General features: G+C 34.9%; 1 protein-coding gene across 1 annotated transcript in view; it reads left to right on the top strand.

Annotated features, from left to right (window-relative positions):
• Smp_199260 (vesicular amine transporter, putative) overlaps positions 1–17,344 on the top strand; it is a gene marked incomplete at both ends in the record, with an annotated part of 130,881 nt that extends 113,537 nt beyond the window's left edge. Inside the window, 5 exons of the mRNA XM_018791109.1 lie at positions 243–447; positions 1,440–1,576; positions 5,193–5,484; positions 11,979–12,053; positions 17,247–17,344. Of these exons, the coding sequence (XP_018647360.1) occupies positions 243–447; positions 1,440–1,576; positions 5,193–5,484; positions 11,979–12,053; positions 17,247–17,344 (807 nt within the window). The remainder of the gene's footprint in view (positions 1–242; positions 448–1,439; positions 1,577–5,192; positions 5,485–11,978; positions 12,054–17,246) is intronic.
• Positions 17,345–27,362: the final 10,018 nt, after the last annotated feature.

Genomic DNA, 27,362 nt, shown 5'->3' with positions numbered 1-27,362 from the left:
GCTATCTACTTAGATAATGTGTTTAGGTTATTTTGGCTTTCAAAAATCAACCAACATGTTTCGATTTTGAAGTTAAGTTCATCTGTCATAATGGTACGTAGAAGCTTTTTGCTGGCATACAGTCCTACTAATATAGGTCTTTGATTCATAGATTCATCCATAAGTTTTTCCATACTATAATAAATCACCAAGGTACTGATATATTAACAAGATTCTCCTGTTTTTGTCTATTCTCATACTAGATTCTGGTAACAGGTTATCCAACTCCTACACTGACCTGCAATGATCTACCAGTTAGTGATCCACACATGTTATCTAATAAACCTCAAGGTGGAACATGGGCATATCGTGTTGTATTAAGTCAGATAACATCACAACATTTACATGAGTATTTATGCAAAGCAAATAACAGTTTAGGTAGTGTAAATCAAAAGTTGGAAGTAACTGGTAAGAGATTTTATGTATGTTTATTTTGTTTTTAATCACCGATGAGTGTATATATATAAGATCTTTAAACACACTGACAGGGTGATTGATCAGCCGTATAATTTGAAATGACACTATTCACTACTGCTTGACCAAAGATTTTGAAGATATTCACTACTTCAGAAAGTATTGGTTGTTACTGAAGGTTCACCTAGAGTGATTGGTACACTTAAGTACATCGCTTATGTTCCCACATCTCTAAAAACTGAACTGCATACAAACATACTCGGATCATCAGTAACCTTGGAATTTTATCTCCTGACATTCCACCACCAAATTGTAAACTAAACACTTAAGCCAAAGAAATGGAGCGTTTCAGAGACAGGAAAATATTTCCCCTTTCACATAAGTAATGGTGAATATTATTAAAAGGGAATCGGTAATTTTTTGATAGAATCCTTCAATCTACCAACAAGGAGTCGAAGATTATGATTGTTTTCTTGACAGTTATTAAGACTATAGAATAATCTTTTCATCTTTAAAACAAAGCGAGTGGGCTACAACCTAAAACCCGACCTTATTTGTGACAACATGAATTTTTTAAAATTATTTACTTTCATGGTAAATCTAAACTTTCACTCTATTAGATAATCGGAATTTGTCGACAGGAAACCACTTTTGACTTAGATTTCTTGTTAGTCGGGAACACAGGGGACTAATGCTCTCTAGCGGATTCGATCCCGTGTCACTCCACCTTAGCAGTCAGAGACGTTACCAGCGGTCTACTCGAATCACGACTGACCCCCTGTTGGACTGAAACGTATTTACATTTGATCAACCACTGAATAGTGACCAATGTAATGTTCATCAGCTTTAACGAAGAGATGATAAAACTAACTTTCTCGTTCCCTATATATTCTCTTTATGTATAGACATCCTTTTTTGATTCGAAATAATTCTTGTGCTTAAATCAGTTCAACTTAAATTGTTACTATTTGATTGTTTCGTTACAGTTGCTCCAGCACCTCCGAAAATTTTATCTCCAAATTTAACAGAATTTGCTGATTATTATTTATTACATTGGACAACAAATTCCCGTGCACCTTTAAAGAATGTCACTGTTACTATAAGTGAAACATCAACAAATACAGTGAGTTTTTATTTGTCAGTTTTGTGTTCATTTTTCAATCTTCTTTTATTTTACATAAATTTCAAATAGAATACCCCCAAATGCCCTAGTACGGCCGAAAGTGGGAAGAATCCGCTCTCCCTCTCGAAATACTCTCACATGGCCACTCGTATATAGCCTCTGCCAGAGAAATCCTACTCACTGCCTTCTCGTGGCGGGGGTGTTGTTTACCAAGTTGAGTGGACGAAAAGCGAATGTCCGATGCTTAAACCGGGTTGGTGGACACTGTGCGTCCACCTAGGAGAGTTTAATCTAATATTTACAACTAAAATGGAATTATCAGAAGGGGGTTTTGTGGAGATTTTAATAATCTTATATAGTTGAAATCATGAGTTAATCGAAGCTAAACCACCATGGAAAATCTGGAAGTACTGGACGACCGTTCATTCCGTTGGATGCAAGCTCAGTGTTCTAGTGGTTAAGCGTTCGCGCGCGATGATGATGGTTGTAGTAGTTCTCTAATATTAGACAACCATTGAAATCGTGGAAGCATTTGACTTCCATTTTTCCCTGGTATGAATCTCCTTGGTGGCGGGGTTGTCGATGTGCAATGTTAAAAAAACCCTATACAAGAACGAGACGACTATTCAGAGCTTCCCGGTTTTCAATGGTCATCTAACTCAGATCGACTTATGTTTTCAATGAACCTCATCATTCTGCACAACCTTATACTGATAATTATGCGATTGTTCAATTATTTTCATTGCATTTCCCAAGTCTCTTTAAGCCCATTAACAATCAATTCATTGTTATATTCATATCTTATCAGCTCTCATCTTTAACTATACAATGATGAACAGATTAGTGGTAGTAGTAGTATGGGCAAATTATTCCATTACAATCATACATCACGTATGTTTAAATTTCCTACTGACTATCATTTCTCATATTCTTCTACCATTATAATATCTGTGACTAGTTAACTGACCTATATAACTATAGATTTCTATTGGGTTCATTATAAAAAGGAGACAATATTTTATTTATCACTATTACTACTACTACGACTACCACTACTACTATTATTACTATTACTACTACTACTACTACTACTACTATTACTACCATTACTGCTAATACTATTATTATTACTACTACTAATATTACTATCACTACTACTACTATTACTACTACTACTACTATTACTACTGCTACTGCTGTTTTTGTTCTTTCTTCAGTTTTCTTTTTTCTTCTTCTCCTCATCTTGTACATTTTTTTTCTATCCTCCTATTCTTTATTGTTTTGTTTTATTATCACTTTTTTCAGTTCTTTTATTGTTATTGACTTTGTCCCATTAATTTGAAGATTCATTATCATCTATTGTGTCTCGTTTATTTCTTTCATGGTTAGATGCACTCAGCCAGGTGGCTACTATAAATTCATGTATGATTGTGTATATGGATAAATGAATCAGTGGGTCTTTATATGTTATCATAATTAGGCTAAGTGATAACAGAAAGAAAAGAGAAACAGAGAACAGTGTGTCAACTGTATGTTTGAAAATAACCCTCTCCTCTTCCTTTTTTTTTGTTTCCCTCTGGCTTCATTTACATACCCTTCCTTTTTTTTAAACATGGGATAAATGTGAACATGTTTTTCCTTTTGTTTGTGTAAAAAAAGAAACAACTAATTAGTGAATTTACTACTATTTATCCCGACAATATTATCAATTATAAGTAGATTTTATATAGTTGGAATCATGAGTCAATTGAAGCTAGATCACCATGGAATATCTGGAAGCACTGCAAGGTCGTTTCGTCCTATTATGGGACTCCTCAGTAGCAGTGCGCATCCACGATCCCGTCTCGCGAGATTCCAGGCCAGGACCTACCAGTCTCGCTCCAGAGCACTTAACCGATAGACCACTGAGCCGGTCTGCATTCAACCGTTTTAATGTCTACCTTCAACCAATCCACGAAGTTGAGCAACCATTTCACCAATGTCTTTAGTGAGTTGATATCTCCCAACAGACCTGGTTGAACTCCACTGGTTATTTATTTAAACACATAAATATAGGTACAAAGAGGCACCAGATACATATGCGCCGCACCAATCTCCCTTTCGATTTATGTCAGGACTGTGATACTGCCCAGGTGCCCATACTTCATGGAGCCAGTAGTAGATTTGTGCATTTTTGTATAGAAAATTAATTAACATTGATTTTCCAATGAATAACCGTTGATCATTGTCATATTATTTGAGTCTTTAAAGTAAATATTTTAGATCTCACGACTGAGTGACCTAGTGACAATATCTTAGACTATGAAACTGATTGATATAGGTTAGAATCGCTTAAGATATATCAATTCTAATATATAGTTGAAATCATGAGTCAATTGAAGCTAGACCACCATGGAAAATCTGGAAGCACTGGAAGGCCGTCTCGTCATATCAATCCCCTCAACATTAAAGTTGCATCTTGATATCAACTGTCAACTAACAGGAAATCTAATATAAAATAGAGTTTCAATTCCAATTATCGCCATATACTTAACTTATGAAGTGTGATTTCATCCAACTTTTATTCACTGTAAGTCAGATAGATTTTCGTGATTAAGATAGATAGAATGTGCCTAACAGTGGAATCGAAGATGCGCGTTTTGTCCAATTTCGAACTTATCATCTGGATATTAATGTTCACTCAACAATTCGAATCCAGTACTTTACATGAAGCTTTCATTGTTATCTCAGATAACATCATCAACCAGTATATCAAAGGAACCTCCAAAATTTTCACCCTAAATTACAAATATTTTCAATCATCTTAAAATTATACGACTATAACCCGTTTCTCGTTTCTAGGTATCAATACCAAGGTTGGACTTGATAGTTTCAAATATATCGCTCATTGGGTGGAAAGCTAATAATAAGTTACTTTGAAGAAGTGGCTTACATTAAGTCACAAAACGTTAGAAATACAATTTTCTACTTGTTTAGATATTACAAGGAGTATAGTTACAATTTTCGTTGCTTAAAAATAACATTTTTGTTCATCCTACAGGACAAAATTTCTGATTTCACATCTACATGTACCGGTTAGGACCGAAGCTGCATCGTAAAACGATGATACATGTTGTCTATTTTTGAATTCTGAATCCTTTAGTAAATATCTATACAATATTTGTGATAGTATTGAGTTCTCTTAGTTTTTTTTGTCATTCTGGTTAACATCTTCAAAGTCTACTTCATGCTCAATCTACGAATGTATAAGTACAAGGTCAGTCAATTTCAAAGCCATAGATCAATCGGCAAAGACAATCAACATGAATAGAAAGGTAAAATAAGACAACAAAGACACCCAACCATAAACAAAGCCTTCGGAATGAACTAATGTGACAATTGTAGAATAACTAGAACGCTCACTTCTTTACATGAAGTCGACTTTGAAGATATTGTCCAGAATGAAAATGAAATCTTCTCAATTACAACCACCTAGCTCAGTAAACTTAGTAGCCCCTCCCCCAAAAAGCTATCTGAGCTTCAAATTTTCTTTATCATTTCAAAGGAAATCATTATTTGTAAAACAATTCATTTCGAAATCACCTTTTTAAAGTTGTATTTTAATTTTTGTTTAAAGGAATCTAATACTGGCAGTTCAATTGTTCCACGTTCTCCAATACTTCATGAACGTGTATTTAATCTGGAAGATGATAAGATTGATACAACATCGACAGTGATTCAACATATACAATCGGATTCGAATAATTCAAAACAAATTTGGCATCATTTAACAAATCTCAGTTCAGATACACGTCATGATATTAGTTTAAATGTTTGTAATACTTATGCATGTTCCAAATCATCAACATTAAGAAGTCGATCTGGTGGTTCTCCAAGTAGATTTACAATTAAAACACCTGAATTTGATGGTAAGTATTTTAATGTTTTCATTTACAATATACTGAGTCAATGCTGTTAATCGATGTAAGCTTAGGTGATTTAGAATGCGTTTTTACGTTAATTTCTTATTGTTCAGTTTTCACTTGTCTGATTTTAGCATATTGTCATTATTATGTGCTCACTAGTGATTAACTTCAAGATGGAACTCCTGGAGTTGTAGTGAAAATCCGTAACCATTAAGGTTCAGTCCATACCGGATGTGATACAGTTATCCACTGAAGACATTAGATAAAGGCTTTCGCAAGATCATGAGTCAATTGAAGTTAAACAACATTGAATGCCGGTTCAATGGTCTAGAGGTTAAAAGTTCGCGTGTGAGACCTAAGTTCCTGGGTTTAGAATCCTGCATGCGGAGTCATGAATGTGCACTACTGGGGAGCCCCCATACTAGGTCGACATGGCCATCCAGTGCTTCCAAGTTTTCGATGGTAGTCTCACTTAAATAGACTTTTAAATTCAAATGTGAAAATACTACAATCTCCACAATTCCCCATATTGATTTAATTATACATTCAAGAAAACACGACTTTCAACGAAAGGGTCTATTTCAAAAGATTTTATTAATTGAGTCGGACAATCAAATTTCTCCTAAGTATTCATTCCATGATGATATATGAACAATGAATAAACATGATGATGCAATAGAAAGATTAAAAAAACTGGATTACGTAATGTGAATAGTATAGTGTGTACAAATAAAAAATCAATAAGTTAGCGACTGATTATAAATCGAATGAAGTAAGATAATTAAAATATTTTTCAGAAGGGGTTTTGTGGATATTAGTTGAGATTATGAATCCATTGAAGCTAGACAATCATGGAAAACCTGGAAGCACTGGATGGCCGTTTCATCTTATTGTGGGACTCCTCAGTGGCAGTGCGCATCCACGGTCCTACCTCACGAGATTCCAGCCCAGGACCTATCAGTCTCGCGCCAGAGCACTTAACCGATAGATGAGGAATTACAGTATATTTATTTCATCTTCATATTTCTATCTACAACACTTAATATTTATGACCCTATCAGAGATTAAACCCAGGACCCATAGATCCTATTATATTGACACTAGAAAGAGTTACTATCTGATGGTACATATTTCGAACATCAAATAATTCTATGATAACTGTTTGACTCTTGATACAAATGATCTCCACTAGTCACAATCTATCAGCTAAGCTGTTAAAATAGGCGGATTTTTTTAAACTATCCATTTTGTAATTATTTAAGTAAGCCCTTACATAAAAGTCAATCTGTCTACATTATTAGTGAACACTTTCCGTAATATTGCTTACTGACTTATGCCTGTTACTCCCAATGGAACATAGGCCGCCGACCAGCATTCTCCAACTCATTCTGTACTGGGACTTCCTTTCTAGTTCTATCCAACTTTTGTTCATTCTTCTCATGTCTGTCTTCATTTCTCGGCATCATGTGTTCTTTGGTCTTCCTCTTTTTCATTGGCCTTCAGGATTCCATGTGAGGGCTTGTCTTTCCATAATATACATACAATGATATATTAAATGACTATTTGTAATTATACATTCAACATTGATTAAATCATGAAATTAAGTATTTTGTTAAATACTGTTAATTATACATAACAAATCTGTCTTAACCGTTCAGTACTTCCAGATTTTCTATGGTAGTCTAGCTTTAATCGACTCATGTCTTCAATCATCTATATTGCTTGTTTGTGAAAACCTTATCTCTATTATCACAAAACATCATTCAGTGAATTGTCGTTAACATAGTGTCATAATGTAATTTTATACTGTAGACTATTATTATCATTATTCTTATCATAAAACATAAAGGTGTGAACATATGTTATATGTCATAGTAGAGAGTGAGAATACTGAACTATCAAATGATTACAACATATTAATTCATAGTAAATTTGAAATGTGATAAGAGTTGAAATTACGTAGTTGCTGAGTTGCTAACAGTGTTATGTACAAATAAGACTGTATCGGTCAAGCTAAATTTTTGACCGCTAGTCTAAGTAACTAGATGATCTGTGCATTATTTCAATGTTAGATGGTTGGAGATAGTTGACCGAAAACCATGATTCACTGAGGTTTTGAACCAGCGTACCTCTGATCTTCTGATAACTAGTACACCTAGTTAGATTCAGATCCTGTTTCACAGTTTACCAGTTTACTATTGAGGTATTTAGGCGGCTAAGAATCTCCTGCAGAATTGAGACATTTGCATTGATCACTGAATACTAAATGGTGTTACGTTTATCTAATGCTTGGAATTCTGTAGATCATATTGAAATGCAAACTTTAGTCTAGATGACTTGACATTGTTTTCACTATTCCTAAATGTTAAGTCGTTGGAGTCAGTTAACTCTGATTAAAAATCTCACAGGAGACTTCAATTTTATCTAAATTCTAGGTATGTTTTTTTAAAGGGTCTCAAATATAAGGAAACCCAGTTGCAGAATTTTTTTGCTAATTATTTCCAACCATATTTTCATTGGGATTTTAACGAAGGTAGTTTACACTTGCTAAAACACTTCAAAGTTATAGTCGAAAACTTCACTCACTGATAACACAACTTGATTTGTCATTATGACATAGTGAAGACTGTTAAATTTCATTGAAACTATTAACCGATCTAAGGAATTCCATACAACGATGAAACGCTTGTCCAGTGCTTCCCGGTTTTCGATGATTGCATTATTCAAGTCGGTTCATGATTTCAATGAAATTCAGCAATCTATACAACCCACACACTGACAAATATAATATACATACAAAAGTGACTAGATTTGAAAGTAAATTTCCGTAGGTCTAGTGAGAAGCTATGACTAGTGGAGTTCAACCATGTCAAATTTGAGACAGTTTTCCACCTCAGACAATAGAAGATGGTCACGTAATGTAATAGATCGATTAAAGTTGGACATTAACACTGTTGGATACCAGCTCAGTTATCTAGAAGTTAAGAGTTCTCATGAGAGACCTAAGTTCTTGAATTACATTCCTTGTTGGAATATCGTGAATTAACATTACGGAGTGATCCAACATTAAGATAGATTATCTTAGTTTGTTTGTTCATTCAATTTCCTTCCCAACCAATATCTATTTTAACTAAATAATAACATCTAACTTCAACCAATCCATGAAATTGAGCAACCATTCACCAATGTCCTCAGTGAGTTGGTATTTCCCAACCGACCTGGTTGAACCCCACTGGTTACTGCTTTTCACTAGAACTCCAGGAATTACCTCATGAAGCCAGTCACTAGTGAGCATATGATTATTATCAGAAGGGGGTTTTGTGAAGAATTTAATAATTTTATATAGTTGAGATCATGAGTTAATTGAAGCTAGACCGCCCTTAAAAATCTAGAAACACTGGACGGCCGTTTCGTCCTATTATGGGACTCCTCAGTGGCAGTGTGCATCCACGATCCCGCCACAAAACCCCCTTCTGGTAAATAATAATAATACATCTACTTCTAACAATCATAATTTAAAAATTGCGATTTTTTCTAAAAAAAATAAACCATTTTATGTTTATTTCATTACATTTCAAAGACTAAAGCAACAATTCAATGGTTCCATCAATTCTTCCTAATATTTTACACATTTATTATCGTTTTTAAATGTATGTGTGGCAGGGGTGTTGTTTACGAAATTGAGAGGACAAAAAGCGAATGTCCGCGCTTTAACCGGGTTGGTGGACACGGAGTCCACTTAGGGGAGTTGGAAAACCCTCCTTCCAAACCAATGGTGTACATGAAATCCAGTATCCTGAAGGAACAAATGGCGTATGATTCAATCGTCGGTCACCGGCTACCATGGGACTGCATCTACTCACGATGCTCCACTGCCATGTGGATCAGACCTTTAGGTCAAAGGCTCCGGGTGTGGTCCCCTAAGAAAACCACCTGCTTCGATTTGGGCACCTGTGCAGTATCACAGCCTTCACACAAATCGAAAGGGAGATTGGTGCGGCGCATATATATCTGGTGCTTCCTTGTACCAATATTTATGTATTTAAATAAATAAATTAACTAATTAAATGTATGTTGGAAACATTAAAGAAAGAGTGACGTAAGCCTATATCTACCTGTTTACTTGTTCTTATGTGCATGGGCGAACTGGTGTAAGCTTTAAACTAATAATAATAATGACAATAATAATAATAATAATGGTAATAGTAATAATAATCGTAATGGTAATAATATTAATTTTTCCAATTAATTATTAATCATTAGAAGAGAATGAATTTTTTGTCTCCTACCATAATCTGATTTGTCTTTCTTGTCTCTAGACAGAAATAGTTTGGTTGCCTATTTTTATTGTTTAAAAAAATACAAAAAAAAAAACAATAGGCTTGGAGACAATAAAAATGAACCATTTTTTTATTTTTATTTTTCCATGAACATTTATTGCTAATCATTAAAACCAAAAATATGAATTTTTAATTAGAAAAGAAAAAAAAAGGATTTGGTGCCAAACGATGATAGTGACAATTAGATGTAGTTTATATTTCACTTTTGTTCATCATGTAGATTATAATTTGGATGGTATATTAGTTGGGTCAGATTTGATAAAGTGAAGATGGATAGTGGCTAGCAGTGGAATCCATTTTTGACGCGCACCACTTCGTCCTATTTGGGACTCGTCAGTTGGATGTACCTGCATCTCAGAGGTGATGTTCACTGTGGGACTCGAACCCAGTACCTTTCGCATCAAACGCCATCTCGTTATCCACTCAACTACTGAGTTCTCATAGTCACTTTTTTGTGCAATGGGGTGAAGTTTAAATTCACTTAGGACGAAACGCGCGTCAAAATGGATTCCACTGCTAGCGACTATCCATCTTTGCTTATAATGCTTGTGAATTAAGGCTATATCGAGGCAATACGCACAGTATTCACATATGCTAATAAGAGACTGACCAGTTGCAGTCCAAAAACATCAATGGGAAGATTTAAACAAGTAACACTCAGATTTAATAAACTTCTTAAAAGTATCTATCTTACAATTGATTGAAGTCCGTGTGACTATCGTAACGAATGGTTGGATATCTTGGGTGACGTGGATCAGAATAGATCACAATGGTGTAGGTGGATACACTATTTGTCTTCCTTTAAACTGTGAGATTAAAATCACTTTATACCTTTCTTTTTCCCTGTATCATATCCTTATATGAAATCTTTCTTTTTTGCTACCATTGAAGTAACTATTTCAAAGAATTCGGTGTTCATCTTGTTGTGATAATGAGGTGTGGCAACTTGGACCGATACATATATGTACCTGGTCTTACGTTGTAGCTGATCAACTGACTTTATATCTTACTATCTTAACGGTCTTATGTTTTTTTTCCGCTCATTAAGCTTTATTATCCCCCTTATACCAGTGTTCTTTACAAACGTTACTATCATTAAAATAATTAAATACTTATTCCAGACAGATATCATCAACATAGAGCACACTACAGATGTATTCTGCTCCAGGTTACTACAATACATTAGAATGAAGAAATAAATGTTACTGGAGACATCGCAATAGACTAATAACAATGATTATGAGAAAGATTAAGCCTTGAAAATGTGGTTTTAAAAGACAGTGGAAAGGTATGTATCAACAGATGATGTTGCTATCTTAGCAGTGTGGTCACGTTTGCTTACCGAAATGATCCAGTCAGGAACAAATTTTCTCTTAATTCCACTATGTCGAACAGACTTGTTGGATTACTGTATGACTAAAAGCACAAACTTAAGATCTGAAGGGGAAGTCATATTTCTCATTGAACAGGAGTGTGACATCAGTAAAATGTTTCCTTCAGATAACCAGCGTCCATTACAATGATGTTATCTCACCACAGAAAGAAGGAATTTGAGAATTTCGGTCTTAAAAATGTGATAGAGAATGTCAATCACCAACTTAATGAGTTCGCTTGATAAGAGTTGTATTTTAAAAGTGTAATTTATCTCATTGTTGATATTCATGAAGGGATTTTTATCGGTCTTGGTCGACATATATGCATCATGTATCAACTGTAAATTTAATGAAGTTCATAATTTCTGCACACGTTGGTGGCTATCTGGACTGAATAGTTTACTCGGTGTAGGGCATTCTGAGTTTATACTGAAAGGTACCAATTTTAAAACTCAGTGTGAATATCAACAATTTGATGTAGATACAATCAGCGGACGCGTCTCAAACAGGATGAAATACTGCTCTAGCTTCCACTCTTAGTCACAATTCATCTGTTCTACAAAACTGAACGTGATCTTAAGTGGATTTCCATAGTTTAGACCACAGACTGATCTTAGACTGTCTATGAAATTCAGGAAACCCTGTACAGTTGTTTCATTAAGTATGAATTCATTTGATCGTAATCATAATGATGTACTCCAATTCTCCTTACGCTTCCACAAAACTTGAAATCTGTCGTCATCGTATTACTATTCAATTTTTTTCATCCTACTTTTTCTGTTAGGTTCAAACAAAATTAATCCATCTCTATTGCAACGAAGTCCAAAAGATCTTCTATCATTGGATGCTGATGAAACTAGTAAGTCTATGACAATTTGTACTGGTTTGTTTTTTCTCCAGTTCAGTTATCAACCCAGTTTATTAATCATTGGTTTATGTAATTGGATTTGAGTTATGCTGTATGTATGATTGATACTATATAATTGCCAAGAATAGGAGTAGTTATTCCGAAATTTATACCTGACGCCTTGTGACTTAAGAACTAATTGATTAGTCAAAGTATTGATTTTCTTCCTCTGTAAGATGGAAGGAATGTTTCGTATCAAAGTGACAAATGAATGTAAATATGATGTTGGGTGTATTGAAGGGAACGTAATCTATTCAAGTAATGATTTGAAGGTGATTATGAAATATCGTTAGACATTAACACCACTGGATGCGGGCTCAGTGATCTAGAGGTCAAGCGTTAGCATGCAAAACCGAAGATCATGAATTCGAGTCCCGGATACACAGTTGTGGCTGTACATATTAAGATAAAATTACTCTCCAGTACTTCATGGTTTTTAGTGGTAGTTCATTTAAAATCAGTTCATGATTTGTGAATTACCGAAACATAATGTTAACTAGACTGCTCATTAAAAAAATACGAAAATGTTGTTAATTAAGATATTAACATACACCAATTACTAATGATTTCAACGTTCAGTTACCCAGCCATTAACGTTAACTGTACCACTATATCATTGATATGAATCCAACTACAAGCAGTTTACACTTATGTAGGTTAAGTAACGAACATTTTGATACCTATTTGATTATAGTAAATAATGTTATTGAGATCTCAAATTAACCTACGTTTGACACCTATTGAAAACTAAAAAGCACTAGATAACTACTTAGTCCTTGTATCGAGTAGCTCACTGGGGTTCGAACCCAGGACCTTCAATTCATATACAGACCATGGAGTCGATATCCACTTGTTCACAAACCTAACTTCAATCAGTTCTCAACATTGTGCAACCAACTTTCATTGTCTTCGGTAGGTAAACAGTCTCACACCCAGGAGACTTAAATACTAGAGCTTTGGAACTTTCCACTCGAAGTTAGTTACTGGCCATATATTTCTGGTTTTTAATAGTTATCTAACTTAGGTCCTTTAGCAATCTCAATAAAACTCAACAATCTTCACTTTCCGCCTCTTCATGCTGATGAATATGAAATGTATTAGTGGTGAATTTTTTCCCTGGAATTTCGTATGTTGTTTAACTAGGTGAAGGGACTCTTGGAATTCATGGCATTATCAAAATGGGTATATTGTTTACTTCCACTTTCTAGAAATAGTTTTAGTTTGTACTAATGGTAATAAAAAAAAATCGATCAACAAATGGTCTTTCCGTTTTGTGGAATAGCTATATTGTTTTATCTCATCATCTGTTATTATAATAATGATCTAATTGATTAGAATAGAAGTTTTGTGGAGATCCGGTCTCGCAAGTGGGATGGATCTCTGATATAGTTGTGGATCTTCACTGCTAAAGCCTCTCTTAGTAAAGCTATACAGCTGCTCAGAGCTTTTTGGATTGTCAATCGTGATCGAATTAAGATCAGTCCGTTATGTTAAGTATGAAAAGTCAGATAAATGTTAACTGAAATATCACTAATTAAGAATAGAGTTTATCCAAATGATCTAATAATTACTGTAAATGTACATGATCACAATTTTGAAACAAATGAGTGTGATGATCTACAAAGTTTAGATTGATCGTTCTATCTAGAAAATAAAAAAATTACAGTTGGATATATTTTACTGTGATAATAGTTAACAGTGTATAATCCTGCGCTTACCAACATGATTCAAACGCGGGCAAGTAATGCAGTTGTTTGGAAACGGGTACTAGGTAAGGATGGCAAATCCATTGATGAAATAGTGGAACTTCATCAGTTGAGATGGCTGGGACACGTGTTACGTATGCCCAACCACCGACTGACCCGACATGCAATGTTTTATGGAGTAAGAGTAGGTTGTAAGAAAGCTACGGGCAGCCATACCAAAATGTGGCTTAAATCCATGAAGTCACTGACAAGTGGACTGAGACATGTTGGTAGGTGTGGACTACCTGGTTGGGATCCGCGGGATGATAGCAATCGATGGTTAGAGACCTTGAATGACATGGCTCGAAATCGTTTGCAGTGGCGAAGGTGCATCCATTCTTTGTGTTCTCCCAAATTCTAATCTTCTGAATTCTTCACGTCTCTATCTTTTTTCTCTTTCCAAATTTATTCATTGCATTATACTCCTTGAATAACATCTTCAACTCTTAATCTTTCTGATTACTGTTTATACTCTTGCTACTTCTACCACTATAGGATTTGAATCGACAACTGCATCTCTGTGTTAATGTAGTATGGCAACTCGAACTGATGTACGTACGTACGTACGTACAAAGTTCTACGTTGTGACTGACTGCAGTCCATATACACTATCGGGCTTTCTAACTCCTATAAACATGTTACATTAGAATATTTCAAGTAGGAGAATGTACTCTCTTTGATGTTTAGCTATATCAAAGTATTCAAACCCATATACTAAACATAGTACAATTTGGTATCACTAAATTTTAAACTTTTGATTGTATGGCCGAAAATTATAATTATGATGATAATTATGCAAACCATTAAATGGAATCACGTGTTCTTGTTTTTTTTTCAATGTCCATTTACCACATTCCTTTTTTTCCGTTTATAATTTTGTGTCAATTTTGTAAATAACCGAAAAAATAAAAAAAAACTTTTTTTTTCGAACTCCCTCTCCACCTCCCTCACCACCACCACCATCCTCCGTCATCTTTACTATGAATAAATTAAGTTTCAAAAAAAAAAGAATCGTTTCCCCTGTTAATGTTTCTATCACATGAATGATAATGAAAATCAAAGTTTCCTTTGTTACTTATTATTATTATTAGTAGTAGTAGTAATAGTAGTGGTAGTAGTAGTAGTAGTAATGGTAATAGTAGTAGTCATAGGAATAGTACTGTTTTTACCATTACCATCACTATTAGGAAATATCTTTACTTTTCTGCATACAAACACTCATTATGCCAACCAATTACATAACACACTAATCTTATATACTAATATTACTGACATAAACGATTTCGTATTGACGAAGAACTTATGATAATAGTGAAGATTTAATGTCTTTGTTTTGGATAATACTATTACTACTTACTAATGATGATAACATATGGTTTGTGAATCGAAATTTATTTATTGCTTTGGATTTGGCACAAGATTCAATTTGATGACTAAAGAGAGATTCACTGTCCCCCTTCTCTTTTTCTCTCCCTCATGCACATACACACACACACACTTCAGTTATCGTTGTTGACTGTGAAAATCAAACTACTTCAGAAAGATGTAGAATGAGATTATTATGTAAGCTTGAATATCTCAAACGCCTATTTTTTATAAACAGCTTGTTTTAACTTAATGAACGTGCTAGTTGAACTAGCCAATTTATTTGTAATTAAGTCTATGGTGTTGTTTTTTGAGGGGAGATTTACAATGGTTTGGAAAAAAAACGTTTAAAAGCTAGGAAAATAGTCAAAACTATATTTAGAAAATCACCGTTTTTTTTAAATCTCAAAAAGGTTTTCTGATCTAGTCGTCGTTTACATAACATGAGGTAATTTCAGAAGTAAGAGGTTGTGGCTGATGAAGTTGAACAATTTAGAGTGTTAAGCAGTTTTCCACTTTAGACAATGGTAAATGGTCATGTAATGTCGTAGATCGATTAAAGTTAGACATTAACACTGTTGGATGACATCTCAGCTATCTAGAAGTTAAGAGACCTAAGTTCCTGGGTGATATCGATCTCTCAACCATAGGATGAAATTACTGCTCAGCAGTTTGCTTCGTTCCATTTTACGGGTGTGAAACATGGTCATCAAGAATGGAAGGTATTTGTAAGTTACTTGTATTTGATCATAAATGTCTTCCAAGATTCGCTCGTGTATTTTAGGTCCACTGAATAAGCAACGTTTAAGTTAGGAATGGGGTAATAGTTAAGCATGACTAAGGGATTGATAAGATGGTTGATACATGCGTTACATGTGTCTAATCACGGCCTAATTCAACAGACGATGTTATCTGGTATTGGGAGTAAGCCATAAAAAAGTCAGGGGCAACTAAACCAAAACATGGCATCAGTTCAGGAAATCATTAACAATTGGACTAAGCCATGTTGATAGGTGTAGGTTACCACCACCTGGTTGGAGTACGCGTGATTATCATAACCAGTGGTTAAAGATTTTAAATGATATGGCTCAAAATCGTTTGGACTTGCGCAAGTGTATGCAATCTTTGTCTTCTCACAAATTCTGAGATCTTAAATTCCTCAACTTTTCTGTTTTTATCTCACTAATTTGTATTTTCTTCTCTAATCGTATCTTCAATACCTAATCCTCTGTATTACTATTGATACTTAAGGATTCACTCTAAGAATTTCATCACTCTGTGTTAATAGGGTAATGGCAACTGGAACGACAACTCATTTTATCAGTTATCCTAACCAAACAGAATATGAAAGTCTTTAAAATTATGGCTCAAAGTGTGGTATGTAATTTATTGAATTGTGTAAGTGATATTGTCTTCGAATAGTTACCTACAAAAAAGAGGTGACCATCTCAATTAATTTTATACTTTACATCATAGATTGATCTAAGTTAGAAAACCATTGTTGCCTGGTAAGCACTAGACAGTTGTTTCGTCCTAGCATCAGACTCTTTCAACAGCACGAAACTTACTTACGCCTGTTAATCCCAATGGAACATAGGCCACCGACCAGCATTCTGCAATCCACTCTGTCCTGAGCCATCCTCTCTAGTTCTATCCAATTGTTGTTCATTCTTCTCATGTCTGTCTCCATTTCTCGGAGTAATGTGTTCTTTGGTCTTCCTCTTTTGCTTTGGCCTTGAGGACCCCATGTGAGGACTTGTCTTGTGACACAGTTGTGTGATTTTCTCAATGTGTGTCCTATCCACTTCCAGCACAGAAGATCCAACTTAAAACTTTTAGATCTCGTTATTAACAGAATAAATATTATCCACATAACCTTCAAACCATTAGTTCCATCCTTTCTTGTCAAACGATGAGCTCATGTCGCTGAAGAGTCTCATACCGGAACGAAACAACCATTCAATATCATCCGATTATTACTAGTTATATAACTAATTTTCTTTTTTCATATATACTTTCCTTCTTTCTTTTTCAGAATCTCCAAGAAACGGAAACTCTGCCAATCTCAAACCCTATCAAACATGGATTATATTATTCATTGTAACCTTGTTACTCAGATCTATTCTCATATAATCAAAATGATTATATACCATCTTTGTTTTTTTGTTTTTGATGATTCCAATGAAACCATTCTACAATGACTGTTATTCTGATGAGAATTCCTTTCTAACCTTCAGTAGCTCTATTCGTCCTCCTTTTTTTTGTCACTATCGTTATTCTTGTTCATTTGATCTACCTATCTTCAATCTATAGAAAAAAAACAAGAGAGGGGGGAGTGGCAAAAACAGGAAGAAAATATGGGGGGTTTGTTTTGTTTTTAAGCCTTAAATGAAGAAAACTCTTTTTTTCGAAAAAAAATTTATCATAGAAATATTCTGTTTTTTAAAAAATTCAGGTACACTTGTAGCATTTAGATGATTGTTACATAGATACAAATGCACACACACACACACTCATACACACATATATAGACAAACATTGAATTACGTCAATACATTTTTAAAAATTTTGTTGGTTTCATGAAGTGCATGAAATTACTTTTTATCACCATCGAATGTTCAATGTATATCTCCTGCTTTTATGGACTATTTGATTGTTTTTTTAATAGTTCCCCCCCTTCGCTCCCCCTCCCTTGATGCCCCCCTCTCTCTTTCTTTCTTCAAGTATCTATTATATATCAATCTTCGCTTGTCACATTCTGTTTATATTAAGATATTTAGTAACCTATGCGTGTGTTGCTATCATTACTATATATATATATAGTATTAAGTATATTTCTATGTGTGTGTGTGTTTAGATTTCTTCAGGCTTATTTTTTTCATTTTACTGCTGATATTGTTTAATAATCTTTGAGGGGGTTGTTTAGATTGAATCTTTTGTGTGTGTGTGTGTGGTAATAAGTAGTATCTATGCATTTTTGTGCTCATTTTTTTTAGTACATAATCATCGTTATTATAGATCTTATATTACCTCTTTGTAATTATATGTACATTTTTTTTCTGGTATTTATTTTGAGTTCATTCTCGTATAACTTATGCTTGTCACTATGTGGATCATTATTATTAGTTGATAGGTTTAGTTATTCTCTTCTATTTCGATGGCAACTTGAACCGATGCATAATGTGTGCTTGGTCCTACATTGTTGCTGACTAACTGACTGACTGACTAACTTCAATGAAAGAGAATAGTTTTATGTTTAACATTGAATCATGTTTAGCTAAAAAGTTTTAAAAGTGTTTACACAATTGTTTTAATTTATATAAACAGGATGTGTGTGTTTGTGAGTTTGGGTTTGTTTGTTTGTTTTTTCTTCTTTTTAGTCCAAGATTTTATTTGTTCAATAAAACAAAATACAAATTTTATGTAAAATTATTTATGTCTTATTGATAAGAATCATATGTTCACTATCGGGGAAGTTCGTCATGTAATTCGAATAGTTCTAGGCAGAAGTCAGGAGGTAATGAAAGATAATCATGAATTGAGTGAAGTTAAATAACTACGTCTTTGGATACTTGGTCGATTGTCTAAAGGTTAGGTGTTAGCAAACAAGATTGAAGAACCTGGGTTTGATTCCGTATTGTGAAGTCTTAGATTGATAAGAAGTCTCATAGCTGGATGATACAGCTGTCCAGTTTTTCCAGGCTTTGGAATGTGGTCTAGCTAAGAATAATTCCTGATTTAGGCTATAAAGAGAAATTTATTGAAAAATAGTAACTAGTGTACAATCAGAAGGGGTTTTGTGTAGATTTCAGTATTTTCATAGTTGAAATCATAAGTCAATTGAGATTTCTGACTTCAGGATACATGTCCTGGAGTTCTAGTGGGAAGCAGTGACCAGTGGAGTTCAACAACGTCTGTTGTGAGATAACAACTCACTGAAGACAACTGGTGAACGGTTGCTCAAACTTCGTGGACTGGTTGAAGTTAGACATTAACAACGTTGGACGACGACCGCCTCAGTGGTCTAGTGGTTAAGTGCTCACGCGAGACTGGTAGGTCCTGGGTTAGAATCTCGCGAGGAGGGATCGTGGATGCGCACTGCTGAGGAATCCCACAATAGAACGAAACGGCCGTCGAGTGCTTCCAGGTTTTCCATATTGGTCTAGCTTTAATTGACTCATGATCTCAACTATATAAAATTCAATGAAGATTGTTGATTTGGATTAGATAACTAGTATCTGTTAGTAGTTAATATGTGTAATAATGGCATACAGGTTAAACACTTGGTTACAAGTTTGAACATCACTTTGCATAAATCAGTTAGTATCAATAGTTATTGTACAAAAAGTTCATCTCATAGATATTTCCTTAATAAACAATATAGTGCTCAACTGTGAATATTATGGTCATGATTGTAGGTAGAAAGTTTGTAATAGACTAATGATACCAAGAATGAATAAATTGATGTATTTGTAGATATCTGAATGAGTAGAAGAACTAGATTTTCTGGCGTTTCGTCACTCACTGTAAATCACTTCTTCAGGTGATAAATAATCGAATCAAAATTAATCCAAGTTTAAATAGTACAAATGAATTAGGATTAATTTCACACTCGTCAGTTATTCTCTGAAGAAGTGATTTGTAGTGGGTGACGAAACATCAGAAAATCTAATTCTTCCACTTATTGGGATATTGACAAATTTATTATTTTTTATTTTGTAACAATCTACCCAATGCTCAATTTATCCGAAAGCATCAAGTCAAACGTTGGTAATGATACCTACAAAGATAACATGAATTGATTACATCATGTATGCCGTTTAAAAGTTACACAGGGTTCAATAATTCAAGCATCAATGTTTTCAAACTTCAATACCGGTTAGAATTTCTTGTCTTCAATACATTTTGTTTCTGATAGAATTTCATCGATTCTGGATGCGCGCTGTTGAGGAGTCCCACAAAAGGACGAAACGGCCGTCCAATGCTTCCAGGTTTTCCATGGTGATCTAATATCCACAAAACCCCTTCTGATATTCTATTTATATTTAAGAAGAGAATTTATAAAATTCCCTTTTCTCATCCAAATACATTTTTGTAATTTGTAAACGGAACAATAAATAAATAAGTTTTTCATAGTTGAAAGCGTGAGTCAATTGAAGCTAGAACACCATGGAAAACCTGGGAACACTGGACGGCCGTTTCGTCCTATTACGGGACCCCTCAGTGGCAGTGCAACTCTAAGTACCCGCTCTCGCGAGTTTCGAACCCAGGACCTACCAGTCCCGAGCCGAAGCCCTTAACCGATAGACCACTGAGCTGGCGTCCAGCGGTGTTAATGTGTAACTTCAACTGATCCACGAAGTTGAGCAACCATTCACCAATTGTCTTCAGTGAGTTCCTATCTCACAACAGACGTGGTTTTCCATGGTGGTCTAGCTTCAACTGACTCACGCTTTCAACTATGAAAAATACCAAATCTCCACAAAACCCCTTCTGATAAATAAGTTTTTGTTTTGTATCAAAACAATCTGCCTTCCTTTTGTGTGTACACGTACATCTAATGTAGTGAATGAGAACATAGGGGGTGGGAGGGGGTGAGGACAACCAAATGTATTTTAATACAACATTACAGAATCTCTCTTAATAAAATCTGAGAAACATACAGTAAATACTTCATTTGTAAAATGTCAATCAATCATCTCAGACTTTGTTATATTTTCATTTCCATATCAATCACTTTCTGTTCTATCTTCTCAACCTTCTGCCTCCAGGCATTTTGCTTTCGATTGGTGATACATACTACTTATATCCATCAACATCAGTAGTACATACAAGCATATGTTCCATTCCGAAGTATACAGGAAAAAATGGTATTATATACATATATTGATGCCCTAATATGTATAAATGTATATTGAACATGTGCGTGTGCACATAGGCGCCCATTTGAAATCTTTTATCATCACGCTCTTTAAGTGAATTGTCTGCCATGGTATGAAAGTTCCAGTTGCTAATATAACTAAACAAACTCATCACGATATCCAAAGCTGATCATTGAATCAAGTTGGTTGATACTTCAAAGTCATATCGAATGTATATGAAGCAATGATATTACAATATGGCTAGTCTATTCCAATGGATTATTCATGTTTCCTTTGTTTACTTTCTGATAATCATTTAATGACTCAGAATGATGACCTTATTTAAGGAGAAATATTTTATAAGTCTGTATTGTTTTTTGAAAAGTAGAATGATGATAAAATTTTTGAAAATAGTCAAGTTTTCACTATGGTGATAATATGTATCTGTTCCTCTTTTTTTCGATGTTTAATCATATGTACAGTATCATGTATTTAGCAGGTGGTGATTGGGGGAGGATATGGCACTTGAGGTAAGATGGTGGTTGGAGGTGGTCAGCAGTGTCTAGTCACCTAGACTGGCGGCCACATTGCAACTTGATCGATAGCATTCGATCAGCACTAAGAAGGACTTGACACGCATGACATTGATCACCACCCAGTGATCAATCAATTGTGATATGGCACTTCTCCGTTGATTTTAATTGGGTTATTGGTGTATATAAGCGCATAATATTTACTGGGGATTCCATTTTGAACTCTAAACTTTATTTTTATCTATTTGGTACTACAATAATGTGTCCATAGCAATTAGATATGGAAAACTTCAGATGCTTTAAATGAAATCTCCAGTACCAATCACACTCTGATATGTAGCCTACCCCCCCTACCATCTAAATGAAAGGGAAACTGCTGGGAAACACCATACTGCCCATTTATTGATCATTATAAAGGATTGCCCTCTATTGATTTTAAGTTAGCTTAGATCGACTCATGAATTTTAGATTAGTTTATAATGATGAAATGGTAACTTTAACACATTTTTTTCTATGGTTAATCATATTGAATCTATAAATTATCACGACAATAATTAATAATTTATCAGAGGGGAGTTTCGTGGAGATTTTAGTACATTTATAGTTAAGAGCTAATCCATGTCAAGTAGAGACAGGTATCTACCTCAGTACAATGAAAGTTGGTAGCGCAATTTCTTGGATTAGTTGAGGTTAGACATTAACATCGTTGGATGATGGCTGGCTCAGTGGTTTAGAGTTATTTGTGAAGTGACTATTATAGTCTCGTTGCCATGGTTTGTGATGAAAGATCGGTTCTATTTGTAACTTATTTAATTCATCATAGATCGATCTCTGTTGAAATTTCACTCAAAATAGAATCGTTCTATTGGACAGTAATTGAGGGGTTCAAAAATGAAATAATTTAGTATAATCATACATACTTTTTCTTACTTATTCTCATCATTTTTCGGTATTCAGGGTTAAATTGTGGTCCGATTGATATTCAGATGTTACTCCTAACCCAGCCTGTTTAGTTTAGAACACCAATATCAGCCTCCTCCATATTAATCATATATTTCAGAAATACTGGGTTTATATACAAATAAATCAGACCAGAATATACCACTAAATAAACAATAAAAATTTTTCAAGATCAATCCGAGAAAGTAGCTGTGATTATGAAAGACTGTTATTAATAGATTTGAGATAATTTAAGAATAGTAAATGGTATGATAATAGTCAATCTTACTTACTACTTGCGTCTGTTACTCCCAATGGAGCATAGGCCGCCTACCAGTATTCTCCAACTCACTCTGTTCTAAGCCTTCCTTTCTAGTTCTATCCAACATTTGTTCATTCTTCTCATGTCTGTTTCCATTTCTCAGCGTAATATGTTCTTTGGTCTTCTTCTTTTTCATTGGCATTCAGGATTCCATGTGAGGGCTTGCCTTGTGACGCAATTGGGTGATTTCCTCAATGTGTGTCCTATCCACTTCCAGTTCTTCTTCCTGATTTCTTCCTCCACTGGAATCTGGTTTGTTCTCACCCACAATAGCTTGTCTTTGATGGTGTCTGGCCAACGGATCCGAAGTATTTTGCGTAGACAACTATTAATAAACACTTGTATCTTCTGGATCATGGATGACTTTCGTGGTTCTTCACGTCTCAGCCCCGATAATAGTCAATCGTTCAAATCAAAGCTCATAGTAAAAGGAATATGAATATACACATAATATTGTTAATTAGTGGTTATATAACAAGAATATACGCATAATATTGGTCCGTAACTGATTCCTAGAGGATACTATAGCTGTAATTAATCCCCCAAAATCAATAGCTTTTTAAGTGTTCGACATTGGATGCTGACCACATTAGTTTTAGTGGACTTGTTTTGCTGAAGGCGTTCAGTCATGCATCCGTACCAGATCACGTTTCAAACTAGCGTGGAAAACATCTCCTACAATCATTAGTTAGATTAGATCAATCGCTTCTTGAAATATTGATAACGCATCAAATATATCTTTCCAACCTCTTCGCTTCTGACTTCTGATTTTAACTGAATGGGGTACGATTCGATTATAGAGTGCGTTACTAGTTAGTAGTTGTCAAACTACAATACTAGGGGTATCTTCAATACTGTTCTCTTATTCTCCATCCGGATATAATATTAATCTTGAGCAAATTTACTGTTTATATATCTAACGGTATAGTTCACATTTGTATTGAATTAGTTTTATTGTAATTTCTTCACCTTCTACCTCGCATGACTCCTCTCTCAGTCATTATTGTAAAATGTTCCTTTTCCCTTTTTCTCCCTTTATTATCTACTCTATTCCTTATCAATACTCTAAGTGTAATCAACAAATAACTGCTTAATCTACAGTATTGATTAATCCTTATCATCATTTTATCACATTAGTCAAGCTTAATGATAAGAAGAAGAAGAAATGAAAACTACCTCCCATTACTATCATAATTAGTTTCATTTATAAAGAGAGTAGATAGAATTTGGCTAAAACTGGGATTGAGTATATGCATTTAGTTCAAATTAGATTAGAATTTTTACCCTTTCCATATGTGAATGGCTGTGTGGACTCAGTATCTAAGCGGATAATAGATTAGCATTTTAAGCAAAAGATACTGGATTCAAAACCCAAAGTGAACATCAACTATGGGATTTAAGTGAATTCAGCTGATGAGTCCCAAATAGAATGAAACGTGCGTCTTAGATTCCATTCTTTGCCACACTCTATCTAGCCTATATCAGCTTGTGTCATAAATATATGTATGAGTTATTATCCATTTATCTATTTAAATTAAGTGACTTCATGAAGATAATCTGTGATTTGTAAATGGTATTCATCATAGGCTAGCTTTAGTTATGATACTGTTGAAAGCCAGAGAACAAAAGACACTTGCCCCCGAATGCCCTGATACGGCCGAGAGTGGGGAGAGTCCGCTCTCCCTCTCGAAATGCTCTCATACGGCCACGCGTATATAGCCTCTGCCATAGAAGTACTATTCATTGCCTTCTCGCATCACGAGTGTTGTTTATGAAATTGAAAGGACGAAAAGCGAATGTCCGGCGCTTTAACCGGGTTGGTGGATGTGGAGGATCCACCTAGGGGAGTTGGAAAACCCTCCTTCCAAACCAATGGTGTACATGGGCTCCAGTATCCTGAGGGAACAAATGGCGTATTAATGAATCGTTGGTCAACGGCTACTATGGGACTGCATCTACTCACGATGCTCCACTGCCATGTGGATCAGATCTTTAGGTCAAAGGCTCTGGGTGTGGCCTCCTAAGAAAACCACCTGCTTCAGTTTGGTCACCTGGGCAGTATTACAGCCCTCACACAAATCAAATGAGATTTGTGCGGCGCATATATATCTGGTACCCCTTTGTACCAATATTTACGTGTTTAAATAAATAAAATAAATAATGATTTTTAATACTGAAGAATCCCATACTAAGAGGTAACAATTGTAGATTACTCCCCGGTTATTTACTTAAGTTCAGTTCGTGTTATAAAACTGTAATATCTTAACAATCTTAACTCTCTATACTAAATATTTTGTATCCACCTTCAAATGAATAACGAATACGATCGTAACGAATACTACCTACAAATATAATCGAATGACATAAAATGGACATAGTTCGAACTTAGATTAGTAAAACTGTCAACGACACAGTTTCAGACAGTTTTTTGATCCCTACTCTTATTTCAGTTGATTCGTTCAACATTGTGATTTGAGGTTAAAGAGATATTATTCCTGTACTAAGTATACCCAAATTAATTTGACGTTTAAAAATTTAAGGTTCTTCATTTTGGTAATAAAGCAGGATAAACATGAACATTAGTTGGGAAAGAGTATGTTCTGTATGATATAATTAAAGATAGTAATCTCGTTAGCTTAGTATTATTTCCATTTAGGAATGATCTCCTTTCAATCATACCATATACACACATCACCCAACTGCTTCACAAGACAAGTCCTCACATGGAATCCTCATGGCTAATGAAAAAGAGGAAGACCAAAGAACACATTACACCGAGAAATGGAGACAGACATGAGAAGAATGAACAAAAATCTGATAGTAGTAGGAAGGAAGGCCCAGGACAGAGTGTGTTGGAGAATGCTAGTCGGCAGTCCGTACTCCATTGAGAGTAACAGGCGTAAGTAAGTGAGTAAGTAAGTAAGTGAGTAAGTGAGTAAGTAAGTAAGTAAGTAAGTAAGTAATACACACACATACACTGTAGGTATTCCATAATGGGAAGACTAAATGCTTATACAATAAATCTCTTAAACAAAGAGCTTCCACAACCATACTTGGACAAAAAAACTATCCAATACAATCCTTGTTCTTGATGTTAACTATGATATCATGTGAATAATACCCTTAGTATTGTTTGTTTGAATCTTCCTATTGATGGTTAGAACTGAAATTGATCAGTCTCTTATTGAGATATGTGCACACTATGAATAATAATTGGAAATATATAAAATTATCCACTTACACAACATGTTGCTGAAGTATTTAAAGTAACGATGTACAACACACGAGTTCATCTTGTTTATCTACAACTAATATCATTCTTTTTCTTAATAAATTTTTAGACTGGGAGGTCCTGGATTCGAATCTCGCGGGGCGAGGTCGTGGATGCGCACTGTCACTGAGGAGTCCCACAAGAGGATGAAACGGCCATCCATTGCTTCCAGGTTTTCCATGGTGAGCTATCTTCAATTGACTCATGATTTCAACTATATAAAATTACTGAAATCTCCACAAAACCCCTTCTGAAAAAAAACTTATTTAGCTTCCCGTGAATTTCTTTTTCTTTTTTCAACAAAAATTAACATGCTAAATAGTGAAATACGCTTAATCATAAGCGTACTGAAATTTAGTCACGCTCATTACTTCAAGTCACCTCTCTCTCTCTCTCTCTTGTAAGCTATCTCACTCACTCACTTTCTCTCTCTCTTGTTAACTCGTTCACTCACTCACACTCTCGCTCTCTCTCTGTCTATCTCGGAAACACAAAAACGAAGTGAGTTCAACTGAATGATGATAGATATGTTAACACGAATTACCAAGGATAATAGAAGTTAACGAAAGAAAACCAGAAAAAAAAAATAGTAATGTGACATAGGAATTAATTTCCTATATTTATTTACAAAAGTTACTTAACTGTAAAATTTTTTCTTTTTTTATTATTCAATATGTACAATACGAAATGTTCTCAAATTAATCTATGATGATTGATGCCTTATAAAAATGAGTCTATTCAACAGATATTAGTGATTTTCATAGTCTAAAGCGTGACTCAATTGAAGCTAGACCACCATGGAAAACCTGGAAGCACTGGATGGCCGTTTCGTTCTATTGTAAAACTCCTCAGTGTCAGTGTGCATCTACGATCCCTCCTCGCGAGATTTCAACCCGGGACTTATCAGTCTCGTGCACGAGTGCTTAACCACTAGACCACTGAGCCAGCTGGCATCCAACGGTGTTAATGTCTAACTTCAACTAATCCATGAAACTGAGCAACCATTCACCAATGTCCTCAGTGAGTTGATATCTCCCAACAGACCTGGTTGAACTCCACTGGTTACTGTTTCTCACTAGAACTCCAGGAAATGCCTCTTGAAGCCAGTCACTAGTTAGCATATGATCACTTTCAGAAGGGAGTTTTGTGGAGACAGGTTCGTGGATGAGCACTGCCATCGAAGATTCACACAATAGGACGAAACGGCCGTCTAGTGCTTTCACAT

Source organism: Schistosoma mansoni (assembly GCF_000237925.1).
Source record: "Schistosoma mansoni, WGS project CABG00000000 data, supercontig 0242, strain Puerto Rico, whole genome shotgun sequence".
NCBI lineage: Eukaryota > Metazoa > Platyhelminthes > Trematoda > Strigeidida > Schistosomatidae > Schistosoma > Schistosoma mansoni.
This window is presented reverse-complemented; position numbering and strand designations above follow the sequence as displayed.